The sequence below is a fragment of the Stegodyphus dumicola genome, chromosome 8, assembly GCF_044657685.1.
Source record: "Stegodyphus dumicola isolate Sdum_Otavi_A_Nest chromosome 8, ASM4465768v1".
Taxonomy (NCBI): domain Eukaryota; kingdom Metazoa; phylum Arthropoda; class Arachnida; order Araneae; family Eresidae; genus Stegodyphus; species Stegodyphus dumicola.
In genome coordinates this window covers 144,332,174-144,349,457 of record NC_140775.1, presented here as the reverse complement: position 1 = coordinate 144,349,457, position 17,284 = coordinate 144,332,174, and the positions used below count along the sequence as shown (strand labels likewise).

General features: G+C 32.0%; 1 protein-coding gene across 2 annotated transcripts in view; it reads right to left on the bottom strand.

Moving 5' to 3' along the window:
• Spec2 (CDC42 small effector protein Spec2) overlaps nucleotides 1–17,284 on the bottom strand; it is a 103,117-nt gene that overhangs the window by 17,783 nt on the left and 68,050 nt on the right. The window contains exons 2-4 of one of the 2 annotated variants that reach the window (XM_085822537.1): nucleotides 9,123–9,257; nucleotides 5,176–5,265; nucleotides 2,638–2,734 (exon numbers count right to left, since the gene is read on the bottom strand). In XM_085822537.1, the coding sequence (XP_085678663.1) occupies nucleotides 2,639–2,734; nucleotides 5,176–5,265; nucleotides 9,123–9,179 (243 nt within the window). In that variant the 5' untranslated portion in view covers nucleotides 9,180–9,257 and the 3' untranslated portion in view covers nucleotide 2,638. Of the gene's footprint in view, nucleotides 1–2,637; nucleotides 2,735–5,175; nucleotides 5,269–9,122; nucleotides 9,258–17,284 lie in introns of both variants that reach the window. The other variant, XM_035360799.2, reaches the window with a different exon arrangement.

The window sequence follows — 17,284 nt, the reverse complement described above, 5'->3', positions numbered from 1 at the left end:
GGTAGTTCGGTCCGGAGTTCGAGTCCTGCCAAACGGGCTGGCTGCATGGGCGCTTTTGTGGTTTTCCCCATGTGTAATGTGGATACAAGCCAGTTTCCCTTAAAAAGACCTCCACGGGGCATTCCTCCCTTTCCGTGTAGTGCCTAAGGGCGGAGCACGTAGTAAGCAAAAAAAGAAAAAAAAAAAAGAATATAAAGAGCTTTTGCCAATTAAAATTAGAAATTTGCTTTCATATATTTTTTTAAAAATCTAACATATATATATATAATCTAATATGGTAACACAAGAAGTTATTCAGTTAACAAAGCCTCTCTCAGCCATTTTTTGCCCCATGCAGCACTTTACCATTCCTAGATGATCACCCCCTTCCTTTCTAAAACTTGAAAAAAACACATACACATTTAAATTTAAGATTTTTTTTCTTACATGTTTTGTAAAGTAAACAAGAAAATGTATAGAAAATGTTGCTAAATGTCAAAACTTGAAAAGTAGTTTTTTTTATATTGATATACTAAAACTAAATCCTTAACAGGCAAATAAAAGTGTACAACAGGTAAATCAAATTTCATTCTCCCTGGCTGAGAATCTCCAAGTTAATAACAGTAAAAACAAAATGACAGTGAAATCTCTCCATGATGAAATACTATGATTGAGGACTTACTTCTGCGAGACCAGTGCTCCAAACCTCCAAAAGTATTTAAAATACATCAAATTTTATATATTTTTTCAATTGTGGGTTTTTAAAAATGTGATCTAAAACAGAAATAAAATGCTAAACTTTTTAGTATAGTTTCATTTATTTTAAAATCAGCCACTAGGGCCTTTGTCTCTCATCTTGTTGACTAGTGATATCTTTTAGTAAAACTTCAAAATGTATTTTATGCTAACTTGTATGGTCATCACTGTTGTATGCAATACGTAGTCAAGAGTGTCAGACAGCACCTTGCTCTCTATTGACCTTGAGAAAGATCAGATTAAAATGAAACTAAATGTTACATAAACTTGTAGAGACATTAGGTATATTTTTGGTAGCAGGAAAGATGAAAAAATGAGCAATCACCTTCGACGGGAATCGAACCCCGGCCCAGCGTGCAGAACCGCTACACCACGAAGGCATACTAAAAAGGTGAGGGAAATACCTTATATTTTTATATACTCCCCCTTTTAAAGGGCGACTGGGGTTTTTAGGGGCCCAATCGCCAAATCCTGGTTGAGGAGAATCATCATCCAACACCCTCTTAGTTCGGCTGCCACTGTAGAGACATAAGGTATTTTTTGGAAGCAGAAAACATGAAAAATTAGCTACTGGCTTCGCCCGGAAACGAAACACGGACCCCTGAAATACTGGCTCAGTGTGCTGACCCACTACATCACGCTAGGAAGGTGGGAGAAATACCTTATAAACTGATATAAATTTAAACTTTTGATGAGGTAATTGGAAGATTTAACTTTAAGTTCCTTCATGAAATATAATTTACAGTGACATTTACTTCAATGAAAAATATTAGATGGGAGTAGGAAGGAGAAAGGGCCACTGTAACAGATTTTGCTCAGTTTTGTAAACTGGACCCTGCCTATAGTTCCAGATATAATTTTGATCTTTTTCAGAGACTGTTGCTTTAGAGAGCTGATATTCAATACAGAAATCTGTTTATATTCTCAAAAATAGTCTTTCAAAATTAGTTATTCAGTAGCCATGATCACTATCAGAAGTTCTATACACAACACACACACACAGCATGCTTAAAAAAGACAACATGACTAAATAAATAGCTTTGGAATGACTGCTTCTATTCAAGATATCAAGAGAAATTCTGTGGGACCATACTCAAATATTGCTAAAGATAGCTATGCATATTAAGTTTTTGAATGTAAATTTATAAAAAGAATCTGCGTCAAGAAAATCTTAATTTGAAGTATTAGTTTTAAAATACTGTTTATAAGAATTTTAAAACTTCAAATATTTATATTTATCAAAATTTAGTTTTAATACAACCTCAGCCTGTGATTTTTCTCACATTTATTTTTGCTGAATGTACATAATAAATCCTTCAGAATAGATTTTGCATATTAATAAAATAAAAATAATTCTATACAATAATATCCATTGCAATAAGTCATTCACATATAAGTATTACTTGCCATACTTCCATATGGATGGCTTATGTGGAACTTACTGATACATGACACAGGGAAACAATCAAAAAGAGTATAGAGAGATGAAAGCTATATTTTGTAATAATTATGATGTGACTTAACATACTATAATAAACACACCTTTAATAAAATTCTGGTTATCTACTTCAACTAATATTCATTGTTTATATCTGCTCTAACCCACAAAAAATAACTTGGACTGTATTCTCCTCAGGAAACAAGGTACATAGCTGCATTTCATGTCTTTCAAGTTAATTATTAACAAACCCAAATACACAAAAAGTGATTTCTACACAATTAAACCTACACTATTAAATTCTACATATTTCCTCAATCAAACCTACAGAACTGTTTGTACAACGGCACTGCCATATCTTGTTTGAAAAAAGGGGGATTGAACTCCAATGCACTATTCAAACTTTGTAAATTTTTATTTTTTAGTTACAACAAAATTAACCAGAAAATTTAAATTAAACTCACCTTAATTTTTTACATCTACAACAGGTATTTGAACATTCACAGGAATAGCATATTCATATCCACCCTTTGAAGCCATCTGGTGCTGAAGGGAATTGAGCTATAAAATGAAATTTTATTATTCAAGATAAAAATAAATGGAATTAATACAAAGTTAGGCCAGACAAAATGCTTCCCCCCAAAAAAGTATTATGATGACATAATACAAGTCAATGACTACAATTGGTTTATAACAAATAGAAAAGGATATCTTGCATTTCTTGAAAGAAATATACAATGCTTATACGTATCAACAGGAATATTAAATACACAAATTTTTAACAATTAAATAACTACAATGTTAAATGAGATCTGGCTGTTGTTTACAGTTTTTAACTATTAATAAATTATTTATATAATTAATTCAAACAATTAAGTATGCAAAACAGATGGCTCTCACATTTTTTACCTAATTAATTAACTAGCTTAGTTGAGTACACTCAATTTATCTTCTGCAACAAAAACAGTGCAACAAAGTTCAAATTTCATACTACAAAGACTAAACATAAAAATTGCATATTACTAATAAATTTATGTATTGCAAGCATGATTTCCACTTATATAAGCTATTTAAAATAATATTGTTATGAAATGCCCAAGCCACGTAAGATAGCTTCCCAGCAAAGCATGTTTAGAGTTGCCACAAAATGGCAAGAGAAGACAGGGTTGCCACATTTTGTGAGAAATCGTCCATTCGGTGATATTTGGTGACAAAATTGCCGATATGCCATAAACGGATGGAGAACCTTCTGGAACGAATTCTTACTGGTTTAGCCCAGAATGTTCTCGAACACAAGCCAAAAGCTATATAAACTCTGCTGGTATGCGGAGAGTCAGTCATTTAGTTAATTAGAGTCCATGGAGTTGATAGTCAGTCGGTGAGTGCTGAGTTGGTCGTCAAGTGCACCAAAAGAGTCTCTTAGTGTATTGCAAGTTAGTGCATCGTCAAGTTTGATCTTAGAGTGTGTTGAGCTCCGGGAATGAGTGAACCAAGGAATCAAAAGCTGTAATCTAGTGCAGCGGTCGCCAACTGGCGGTCCGTAATAACTTTTTGCTGGTCCACAGAAAAATTGAGACATTATTTATATTTTTATGAAGATTCAGTTTAAAAAATGATGAGTAACAAAACCTAATATAAATTATACTTTTATTAAAAAAATTTAGCTACTACTTTTAGCAAAATTCCTTCTGAATTTTGAAAGTGAGAGTTGGCAACCATGGATATGCTGCTGTTAACAATAGTAGCGCGAACTGGAATTCTCTTTCCTTTTGAATTACAAACATATGCTACTGTAGTTGTTAATAACACAGTTTTTCTCCATGTCAATAGGAAACTTGATGGATTTTTATGACAACCATCTGCATTCTTGTTTATAATTGCATCAATGGAAGTTTCCATTTTTGTTTTGTCCAACTGTTGACTGATTGATGGCTCCATTGCTGAGTAAGGGATGACTATTATGTTTACAATAATTAAAAGTTGGCAAAATAACACTATCAGTTTATTGATATTGCTTTGCTTTTGCTGATTTGTTCTTGCTTTTTGCGAAGTTCCTTTTCAGTGATATAGAAATGTGAAGCTTTCTGTACAAGAAGGTAAGATTTTTGTACTTTTCATGCAATTTTTCAATGTGAACAAAATACGTGTAGTTTGCTTATTATTATATAAATGTATTTACCTTTTTTAATTCGTCTTAGTGGTCTGCCAAATTTAAAATTATATATGTAGCGGTCCGTGAAGTTCTAACGGTTGACGACTACTGCTCTAGTGTATCGTCGAGTGCATCGCGAGTTACAATGTGGAGAGTCTCCAAAGTAGAGAGGATTTCGAGAACGACCGAGCAGAGTCAAGAGCTGTACTCTGGTACTTTGCCGTGAAGCTGTCATCACCGTAATAGCCTAATAACCCGAAGGCTGTGTCGCTGATCATTTCAGAGTATTTACAGTAGATCTTCGATGACTGTAAACATGTTATTCGAGCTATCTTGAATAATAAAGCTAATAAAGCGTGTTTCCATTCTCCATCAAGTGCTATTGTCATTATTCACTCCAAAGCCATGAACACCTTATGTACCATACATAAGAAAACAAACGTAACAATATAATAAATTACATTTAAAGCTTAATTGCTCATGTTTCTAATAGCATTCATCAAATTTTTGGAGAGATAACATTTTAACTCAGTATCAAAATCTTAACCAATTGTATTAAAGAGGGAAAACAAAACTATACTGTGTATAATTAAATATTCATTAATAAAACTAGTACAGATAAGTCAAAGCATACAAATATATTTAGTGCTGAAACAGATAGTATATGCCCAATGAATGATTTACACGTATAGCATAATAAAACATATGCCTTATATACAAACAGGTATTAAATACTTAAAAAAAAAAAAAAAAAAAACACCCCACATCAAACTTTAACATTTAGCATGAAAAATAAAAATTTACATTTCAAAAACAACAACACCTCAGTTAATACACAATTGCTACCTACATGGACATTCATATCTCCTGATCCTACGTGAGCAGTATGCCTGAAATTAGTAGGGCTACCGATCATAGATCTGTCAATTCTATGCCGCCTCTTCTAGGAAATAAATAGATAATTTAAAATTCAAAATTAGTGTTAAAATAATTATTTTATATAAGTGTCGTATAATTTAGTTCACACAAATATTCTTTTATCAATCCACAATGCAGAAATGTATTACAAATTAAGGCTGTTTAATTTTATACTTTTGTACAAAATGTTACTCTTACAATTAAATTAGCAACATAGACAATTTCAATGATATGCATTAGCATTCAATCAAAGTGAATTATTTTTTACATTAATGTTGAAGTACTTTCATTTTATGGATAGCTTCTGTTCATAAATACAGTATAAAGTCTGTAATCCAGACGTCCATTATCCAGAATGATCTATAATCCGGACCTCAAAACCACAAACCTTTTTTTAACGCATATGCGTAATGCATGCACGTTTAGCACAAAAAAAATGAAGCAACTTAAACAACTTACATTGAAAGAAATGTTTAATAAAGTAAACAAATAAATATTAAACTTTTTTTTTTTTTCTTTTTTTTTTGGCAAATTTTGACACCCTTTAGATCACATAATAGCTCTTAATTTTATAAAGTACAGTTTCATATTTTTTAATTGTATAATTTCTGCATGCCATCTTACCAGATTTAAATTGATGATCTATAATCCGAAAAAACCCTTAATCCGGAATCGCCGAAGTCCCGACGAGTCCGGATTATGGACTTTGTACTGTAATAACAAAAAGCACCTTTTAGAAAACAACAGTTTTTAACAGTAAAAGAAAAAATTTCATAGCCAATATTAACAGCCAGCGAATAATGTTCAGCAATAATGGTGAATACAAAGCATGTAACTCCAAATAAACAGGTTCATGATATGTGCTCATGTAGATTGGCTTCTATCATATAAACTCAAAAAATATGCCATAACAAGGCAATTCTTTCCAATGCTAGAAGTGGGAATGCAGATAATAAGAAAGCTTCATATATTTTCAAACATGTATTGGGCTAGTAAAGTAAAATGTTAATTATAAAAGGGAATTTTTTTTGACTGTGACAGATGTAAAATACAGTCGACTTCTTTGTCACACAACTGTCCCAGGATTAAGAACTGAAAATAAATAACAAACAAACTTTCTGTTTACATTTGAGAGCCTCTAGAAATGTTTACTTTACTTGTTATGAAACTTATTTCAACAATAATTTTTTTCATTAACTCCTTAAGAGATAAAGTTGTTTTCCTAGATATGAAGTATTAGCACACATTTTTAATGCTATTCCCCCTTCTTTTTACACTATTTTGCAAAACTTCCAAAGTGAAAGAATTATTCGAATGCCATACACAGTTTGTTTGAAACCATTTTCACAGAAAGGTTTTTCAGTATACCCCCGATGTATGTGCTAATTAACATGTTTAATTTTTTTCATTCCTTATGCTGATATCTTATTTTTTACATTCTCATTTTCAGTTGCTATAATGCCAAAAATTGAAAAATATAAATTAAAAAATCTGATGTGTACACCACATGACTTCCTTGTACGGAATACGAAATTATAATTATTTTTTATTGCATTTCATTTAAACTTATTGGATTTAATTAAATCTACTTCGCCGACAGCACATAAACCGCAATTTAAACCGTAATTTATGAAATAAAGAACAATTATGATCTAAAGGGTATCAAAATTTACAAAAAAAAAAAAAAGCTTAATATTTATTTGTTTACTTTATTAAATATTTCTTTCAATGTAAGTTGTTTAAGTTGCTACGTTTTATGTGATAATACTTTCTCTTTAATTCTATAAACAGACATAATTTCATGTTCAGTTACAAAGCTCCGCTGTTCAATTCCCATAATTGCTGTACCAAGAATACCGAGTAACTTGTCAATCGAAATTTTTTCGTTTTCACTAACCTCTCTCTCTGTCACCTTCTTCATGTCTTTATCCATTTTTTGAAACAATTCCACTTTTTGTTTGATGGACGTCGAAACATACTTTTGTTTTGTAGATCCTTTGGGAGCTCCAGCATCGGAAATTCTATTTGACATAATCGAAAGTTCAAGTTTACTTTTATAAAATTGCTCTTACAGTCTGCAAAAAATAATAAGCCATATCCAATTCGAAGATTAAGGAACAACACAATCATCAGCATTAACTGAAATGGATAATTAGATAATTTTAGCTTATACCGTCCGTTATACATAAAACATGCATGCGAAAACGTATTCTGCGGTTGCCCACACGCATATGCGCAGTCGTAAAGGTCTTGCTTGCATGCGTAAACGCATATGCATGTGCGTCAACGCGGCACATACGCAGAAAGTTTTTAGCTTTGTGGTCTGGATTATAGATCATTCCGGATTATGGGTGTCCGAATTAACGACTTTTGACTGTACTTCAGGTGAAATGAATTTACTTTTTTAAGTCTGAAACTTTTCATAAGTACTTTTCAAGGAATATGTTGCCAAATCAAAAAAGATAAATAAGATTTAATAAAACTTAAGATTAATGATGCAATAAACTGGTGACAAATAAAATAACACTTGTTTCCCTAAAGTTTTCTTTTAAAATGTTTAATTTTAGAGCTTATGTAGAATAAACCATGACAATGAAAACATGTCAGATGACTGATAAGAACATCTGGTAAAGAAGCCATCAATTCTCTTTATTCCAAAAGTCAAAGGGTAACTGAGTTCAGCTAACCAATAATTAGAATATCTGTCTTCATTTATATTAGACTCAAAATGTTACTAAAAGTATCAATTAAGTGAAGTAAAATCCAAGATAATAAATGTGTTTCACAGTATTTATTTACTATTAGAGGAAAATATATATATAATATATATATATATATATACATGCAAGTTTAAAATAAGACTCAGGATATGGAATGATATTTTACTGTTTTCAGATACTTTTAAAAATAAATAATCTCTGAGTGAAGTATTTTATACAGGCAAAATGCAGCCAAGTATTTTGGTCAAGCAGCATCTAAATTTCTTTCTAATGAATGTTTTTTAGAAGTGAAACATTATATAATAATAAGGCACAGAACCATATTTTTATTTTGCCTCGTTACTTTTGTGGAAATTTTATAAATACAAAGCTTCATAAGCCTAGCTGATTTATATACAAAAAATTCCTAAAATGTTAACTGCATTGAGCACCTAAAGGATTTTTATGCCTCATCATAAAAGCTCATATTTTAAAATGTCCCAAGGCATTATATAATTTTCTTTTAACTTGAATTCCATTTATTTAAGTTTGAAATAACCCTGATAAAGCCTTTTCAACAAAACTTAATTTCCTTTTATGACATAAAGATTCAACTTATATAAAAATTTAAGCAAATTTCTTAGTATAAGTATATATATAAGCTAAAATAGCAAAAGCAACTTCTGATAATCAAATGTGACAGAATTAAGTAATACTGAGGGTTAAAAGGGACTAATTAATGGTAAATGATATTAAGTCAAGTTCCATTAATTAATACACATTACTTCACTAAAGTACTGACAGAAAGTTTACTGTTAAAAGATTCTAATTTTCAGCTCATGTAGGTGATCAGTTAACAACAAAAACAAATAATCAATTCCAGCTTCTTTTAAAATTACAATAATAAATCAAGAAATGAAAGGAACTGTAACTAATGGCAGGATGCTGTAGAATTAATATTTAATATATCTATAAAATCACCAAAAATGTTTAAGCACAGAACAAAGAGCTAGAAATAAATTTAAAAAAAAAAAAAAAAGTTGTAAAAGGTTTAAAGGACTACAAATAGCTATGTATTTAATAGAAGGAATGGAGTTCTGATTGCTATTTTTCACTTATTTTCAGCTGTTGAGGATACTAAAGTTCCGCAACAGGAAGCAAGCCGGAAGTTTCTACTTACAGGAGGTGGCTCATCGGTTACGCAACATGAAAAACACTGTATCCAAATCTCGCTCATTCTGCCGCCAAAATGGTGAGGGCGGGGTCGCCTCCCTCCCTCCGCCAATGGTCTCAGCTTTCCTCTTTTGCGTCTGACCTGCAAAAGAAATGATCAACAATGAGTCATTCATTCATTCATTCTCATTGCCACCCTCCCGGAAATAATATTGTGTGCAGGAAAAAAAAAGACGCAGATGGTTAACTCGGGAAATTTTCAGCCAAGTGAACTGCAAATGATAAGTAATTACGGACTTGAAGGGTACTTCATAAATGAATCTCTTTCATTGTATTCAACAAATGTCAACTTCTCGGTACATTTCCAAAAAAAGTAACAGTAAATCGTTTTCAAAAATATTTTTAGCAGGCATTTTTGCATTCACATAGTATTATAATCCATAGATGCCAACCTTGAAATCTTAAAAACTGGGAGATTTTTTGCACGGAAATCGGCAGGTCTAACGCAGCGCGGTGACATCCCAAACTGAATTCATTTACTATGTATAGTACAGGTTACTGAACTATTCATAGTTAATTCTAATGTGAAATATTGGAATGTGAAATATAATAAATAATATATTTAATTGGATATTCTTTGACTAATTTCATTTTTTAATTTTCTTACACCAGGGGTGATTGCGACTCCATTTAAAAAATCCTGAAAATTATTGTTCCATAAAAATCACAGTATTCAAATGGAACACGTAATAATTTTATAATAAATAAATTTAACAAATTATTTTAAACGATTTAACAAGTTGGCAAAAAAGCATAAGTTTTTTAAAACATTAAAAAAAATAATTACAAAGTTAAGCTTGCTTTTGAAAGGAGAAGGTTACTTTTGGAGAATTTTGCATTAATATTTTTCTTTTCTAAAAATTATAATTCAATACAATCAGCAAAACATTTTGATACAGCCAATGGCTTTTAACCTTTTAAGCCAGGGATGGCCAACCAATGGCACGGCGAAGTTTTAACAGTAGCGCGCAAAGACTTCTAAAAATTTTTTTTAATTTGGAAAAGTAATAATATTGTCTATATAAAACTCGTTGATAGATACACACATAAACATATTAGAATAAACATAATAATTCAGTTTCTCTGCAAGACGTTAATTGGTACCCAACTGAAATCCAAATCGAAACTATTGAGTTACAGCAGCATACCAGACAAGCAAATATAAGGAACTTATTTCAACTGCAAGTGATTCAAATTATATTAAATTTTGGAAACTTTTTGAACACGCGATTTTCCAAATTTACACGATTAGGCTGTCAAATATTGTTGTAGATTTGAATCAACATAAGTTTGTGGCGGTCAAAATAGATATTTTCGTTGAAATATGCTGCCTGAAACTTTTCGAGATTACAATACTTCCTTTTTACTTCGTAGAAGGAAGTAAAAACGACACATCGAATCAACAATTCTTGTCAGCACAGGATACGGGTAAGGCAAATGAGGAACTTACCTCAAGTGAACAGCTAAGAGGGGTGCCAAATTAGCTGCGAAATTTTAGGAATGCATTTAAAAAGTAAATTATGATTATAAGCTTTCGGTTTTAAAACGTATCAAGAAGACCATTTTGAAGCACATTTTAAACAATAAAAAGAAGGTGATATATTCTTCAGCACTTGCATATAAAAATTCCGCGCTTAATACAGAGATTGATCTAATATCGAATCCTAACTAATGAGTTAGCAGCATGCAAGATTTAGTGGTTTCTCCTATGTGCAATGTAAATATGAGCCAGTTTCCGCTAGAAAGTTCTCCACGAAGGAATCCATTTACTTAGATGACGGAATGTCTACTTAGACAAATAGTCCTTGCATGTTTTACATATTTAATTAAACAAATATAATAGAAAGAATATCTCTTTCTTTACGAAAAAAAATGAGAGAAAATATTCTTGCAAAATGTGAAAATTCAACTTTAAAGGTAAATTTATCAACAGAATATGACAAGAAACGAAAAAGAAATATTTATAAATAAGATTGTCAATAATCAATTGATAAAAGAACTAATTTTGTCAAAAAATATTTTTTCACAGTAAAAGTGAAAGAAACGAGAGAGATTTTAATGTCAGAAATAAATACAGGTATTAGAAAATAAACATGATAACTTGCGATTTATAGTTTCTAGCTCATGAAAAATTAATGTGATTTGATTGAGTATTTTGAAAATGAGCAGCTTAGTATTTAAATGCCCACTTGATAAAAATGCTTCGGATATTCCATCCAAAATATCTTGTTTTAAAAACCCTGCTATCTCAATAATTCTGGTAGCTAAAGCAAAATCAAGTCCTTTAAAGATAATTCAGGAATGCAGTTTAGTTCAGTCATATCAGAAGTTCTAAAACTGCGTTAAGAATATTTTCAACGATTCCATTTGCTAATGTTTTTAGGGTGAAAAAAATTACCCTTCTCCTCCCCCCCCCAAAAAAAACGTTCAAATATCACTGTGTAGAAACAAAAATAATGAAGTAGATTTTGAAATTATAGTATTATTTAGATTTAAATATTTTTTGCTATTTTTTGAAAAAAATTGCTTTCATTTACAAATTCTAAATTATTATAAGTATTAATTTTCTGAAAACAGAATAGTTATTATAAATATACAAGTTATAGTATGATTCTGTATAATTACGTTTATTGAATATAGACGTGCACAGGCATAGTTAATTTCATTGCATAGAGGAGTGCGAACGTCAGGCGAAAAAATGATATCAGACAATTTTTAAACAAACTAAATTCCGAATACCGATATCACACATATCGCCGCCTTTTCTGAAAACAGAAATCGAAAAGGAAAGGAATCCCAGCAGTTTTGAAAATGCTGTACCACTTATGGCGAAGGTCATATTCCCCTTCTTAGAGTCGAGAAAAACATTTGAGTTTTCCAGAATTCCGCTCTTATCATGAAGCGTCAATGCGTCGCACACAAAACAGTTCATTCATCAAAATACGTATCTTGTCCGAGAATGTCAGAGCCAGAAGATAAAAATCCGCATGAAACTCCTACTAGGAACAGTGCTTTTCCTTTTGGGAAATCTCGTTATAGTAAATTTACGCGAGTTTATTCGTGAACGCCTCCAGAATTGCGAAATCACGGTGGTCAGTTTGAAAGTTACGGGGAAACTAAATGACTCAATATTTCAATCAAGAGACAACATTGAAGCAAAAGAAATAGTCACATAAAAGGATAGTACAACCATTAGAAAGATAAGGAGATTGTTTGAAATCGGATAAGAATAGTTACAGAGAAACGAAAACTTAATAAAACATACAAATACATAACGGCTTTATACAACAGAAAGTTGCTTTTAACTACACTTGACTTTTTTAACAATATTCTAATAGCTAAATTTTTAAAAGACAGTATTTAGTTAAGATTCATGCATAAAAAATGGTTACAATCATTTTTGTAAATCTAATTCGACAGTAAATCAGATCAAGAAGTTAGCTAAACAACAATTAAAGAATTCAAATTCTCTTTTATTTTTTCTTTCCTTTTAAAGCTAAATTAAAAAAATCTGATGTCTACACCACATAACTTCCTTGTACGGAATATTAAATTATACACATTTTTTCTTGCATTTCATTTAAACTTATTGGATTGAATTAAATCTACTTCGCCGACAGCGCATAAACCACAATAGAATAAATGCATTCTTTAAAATTCACTCTAGTATTTGTTTACCACAGCGACACTCTGGCGCTAGATTCACTTAACAGTATTATATTTCGTTCATATTATAACTCATAATGCACAAAATTTACATCATTTAAAGAATAGAATTATCTAATCGTTGCCACATGTTCTATTCAAATACTATAATAAAGCTAGAACGATGTATAAAAGAAATTAAGCAAACAAACAAACAAAAAGTTTTTCACAGACGATTCAGTATTTTTCATTCAATTAATTCAGTTCTCACTTCGCGAGAAGGCAAAACTACATAAAAACTCAAAATATCTATATTAAAAATTACGAAGTAAATCTTAAACACTTATTTCCTCGAAAAAATTCCAGAAAGAATTAAGCATGATTTAATTGGCAATAATAAATGAATGCGTTATCTTTGTTGTTGCGAAGATACGTTTCTCTAGATTGGCAACAAATCCACTAGTCTGCTGTTTCAAATGTAAACAAACAATGGCCGCCATCAAGAAAAGGATTAGGCTTAGCGGCACTTAAACAACTTTAAAATTGTTGATAATTCTAAAAATATTACATACAGATTTACTGAAGGCATAAAAACCTTAACCGGAAGATAAAAACAACATAATTCAATCATTTTTAAAGCAAAAAATGTACAATTTACAAACATATGAGGGTAAAGAAACTGAGATCACTGAGCCGGGTAACAGAATGGATATATATATAAATATATTTATATACGTTTGGTGCGGCCGATTGCAACCAAAATACGAGGTGCACATCTACATGTTATAGCAGTCCTATATACAAAATTTCAACGTTCTGAGGCTACTCGTTTTTGAGTTATGCGAGATACGTACAGCCGCCGCGAAATATTCTCTTCAGAATTCATTTTAAAGCAGTTTTATACTTTTTTTGGAGGAAAAGAGTCTTTTATTCTGTCCTTAAGTACAGATATCACGCAAAAACATCGTTAAATTGCATTTGATAGCGGTCAAAATGGATATTTTCGTTGAAATATGCTGCCTGAAACTTTTCGCGATTACAATACTTCCTTTTTACTTCGTACAAAGAAGTAAAAGTTCTTTGTCACCAAAATAAATTATTATTACACAATATTTGTCACCAAAAGTAAGAGTGAATTTTTAATCATAGATTAGATGATTAATCTGTTAAGAAAAAGCAAACAAAGCCTGCCTTCGTGGATCTCTCTATATAGCAAACACGTTCGTATTTATATTACGCACGAGGGGGTCGAAAGCGCTCAGCTAGCCCACTCGCTGGAATCTGGATTCGAGTCGAACTACTCATATTCATCGGTTTTAATCACTCTGCTATTAATAAGCTGCTACACTCGTAGAACTCGACAACCTCAACTGTAAAGCATTATAGCAAACATATGCCCTACGGAACAAAAGCAACATTTTTACATGAAGTTTTTAATTGACAATAACTATCTAAAAGAAACTGAAAAACTACATCCATTAATATCGAGTTTTAACAAAAGTTTTCAGCCACTACAAATATGGTTTGCGCAAACAGTTCGCGCTGGCGTGTTTATTCATATTTTGTCGAACGACTTTTGGCATTCGAAAGAGACTTGCCTTAGAGTACTGTGTTGTGAAATTTGTAAAAAAATATCGTTATCATTAAGGTGTCTGAAATGGAACTATCCCGCTACCAGATTAGAAGCATCATTTCCTTCCAGTTCCGTCGCAAAAGGTCAGCTAGAGAATGCCACTAAATTATGTGTACAGCTGGTACTAATGTTGAATCATATGACACTCTGAAGGTTTGGTACCGAAAGTTCGAAAACAAGGACTATGACATTCAAGAAGCAGAGCGCTCTGGCCGGCCTTTTGATGTTGATGTGGCTCGCCTGCGAGAACTTGTGAAAGAAAATCAGTATGCAACTGCTCGAGAGCTTGCTAAGGGGTTAGACGTTAGTGCCATGTCCATTAGTCGCGCTACGTATCCCATAAAGTACAAGCGCCCGGTAATCCGGTTGACAGCGTCGCAAAGCGCAATTTGACTAACAAAAAGATCATACTTTGAATCTGGTACGATTGCAGTGATATTATTCACAAAGAGTATCTAGAAAAAAGTAAAACCCTTGACAGTAAGATGTACAGAGAGATGCTAGTCCGCTTTATGTGAAATTCAGTCTATTCCTAGCATTATAATTTCCAAAGCTAATAACAGTAGACCACTCGTTGTTATGAATAAACGTACATACATTGATCGAATCTTAAAACTAATAAATGAAGGCTCATACCGCTCGATCCCGAAAAATCTTTCACTTCTGACCTCACGAAAGTTAAAACAGCTCTTAAATATTCTCATATACTCCCAACTCAGTTTACTCACACATTCCACCTGTTGCTCACTGTGCTAAGTTTTATGCTCTCCCCAAATTCCATAAAATTGGAATTCCTTTTTCGACCTACAGTTTCCAACATAGAAAGGCATCAATATCCTTTGGCCAAATATTTATTTTGCATATTTTCTCCTTTACCTTCTAATAGTTTTTACACTGCAAAAAAAATTATTTTGAATTCGTAGACAAACTCAAGATATTTCTCTTCTGCTCTCTATTATATATATATTAAATGTTAAATCACTGTTTACTAATGTTCCAGTCGAAGGAGCACTAAAATTTACTGAAACTAGACTTTAGAGAATTTCATTTCACACATACTGAAATTGAAGAGTTAATATGTCTTTAGGAAGCCTCTATGTCAAACCCACTGTAATTCCCAAAATGAATTTTATCGCCAACTTGAAGAATTAGTTGTAATTCCCACAGTCCTGTACTTGGTGACATTTACATGCATTATTTTGTGGTCAAACTGAACTATCTTCTTGTCTTTGGGCTGGTTATGTAGACGACAGTTCCACGCTTTTTGATGATACTAAAAACGATTTATCCCAGATTTTATCTGTTATAAGTTCGACTGATCCAACCATTCAATTCCCTTTTGAAACTGAATCTGACAATATCTCTTTCCTGGTATTCTTATAATCCTCAGGGAATCTGATTTCAGCAATACTGTTTGCTGTAAACCAGCGGAATTTTTACTTGCTAATGAAATCAGTTATTCGATATCAGTTGTCACTCCATGGTCATTGATAAAAAGTCTTTAAATTTTTTTCCTTTTACCCTCAAAGAAGACAGCCTTGCCGTGCTTCCTTTTGATCATTCTGTCAGTAACACAATTGCACGGATTCTGGAGAAATTTTTTTCAAGTCATTTTCTCGCCTATCAATAGAATCCATGGTTCGATTCTTAAAGATTCCATTTTTGACTTTAATTCTTGAGGAATTGATAGCATAATCTTGTCAATGTGTTTGAGATATAACAGCCAAACTAAATACGGATTAAAGTGCAGCATTCAAGGAAGACGAATTTGATGTGCGAAAGGGCAAAATTAACAAGTCTTCGGCAGCTAATCTAAATTTTGACTTGACTTTGGGTCTGCAAAAATTATCCCAAAACTTCTTCCGTTGAAGAACTGAATTTTCTTGAAGCTTTTCAAATCAACGAAGATTATCTCGTTCTATTTAATGACTTTAATTCCAATCCAGTCCTTCCTAACACTTTAAAAATTTTATTAACTTAATTTTTCAATTTTCATTATTATTTATACGAACAGATGGCAGTACCTTCTCGTTCACTTTACGTCTTTTGGGTATAAGCATAACCATGGCTTTACCTTCGCTGCAGATTTCTTTGCTCCTGATGAAGACGGACCTTTACCTTAGAAATCCATACAGTTGACTAAAACTAATAGAAGATCGTTGCTTTGCCTAATTTAATAACTAATGCTAAGCAACACGTCTAATTCAGACTAAGCAACACAGCGATCAAATCAGAGATTTGCTACTTAGCGACTGTCATTTAACAATTAGGTATATATAGGATATTACTGAATGCGTTTCTTATAAGGATCCTACATTAGGGCAATTTGCTTCGTGAAACGTCGCTTCTCGAGCTGTTTCAAAAAAAAAACAACGAGTTTGACCGGTCTTGAAGATACTTTTTTATGTAAAGTCTTCCCATTAACATACTGGTGATGATACAGAAACAGCTCAATAATCAGAAGCACGGCTAGCTCTCGAAAGGTGAAACAATACCAACACCATGTGAAATTTGGTGAAAATCACGGTAATGTTGATTATGTTTTTCCCCTGTTGTGACGTTAATGCATCATGAATTACTATAGACAGGTCAAACTGTTAACAAAGAATATTATTTGGAGATATTGGTTTTGCAAAGCAAATCGTAGAAAACAATCAAAACATTTGGAGAAAACATACGTATTATGCACCACGATAATGCACGTGGATATTCGAAGTGTTATTTTTTTCGGGGAGTGGTGGAAAAATTAAAAAAAAAAAAGTACTGCTTCACAAGCTCCATATCCATCTGATATGGTACCGTGCAATTTCTTTTTTTTTCCCTATTTCCAC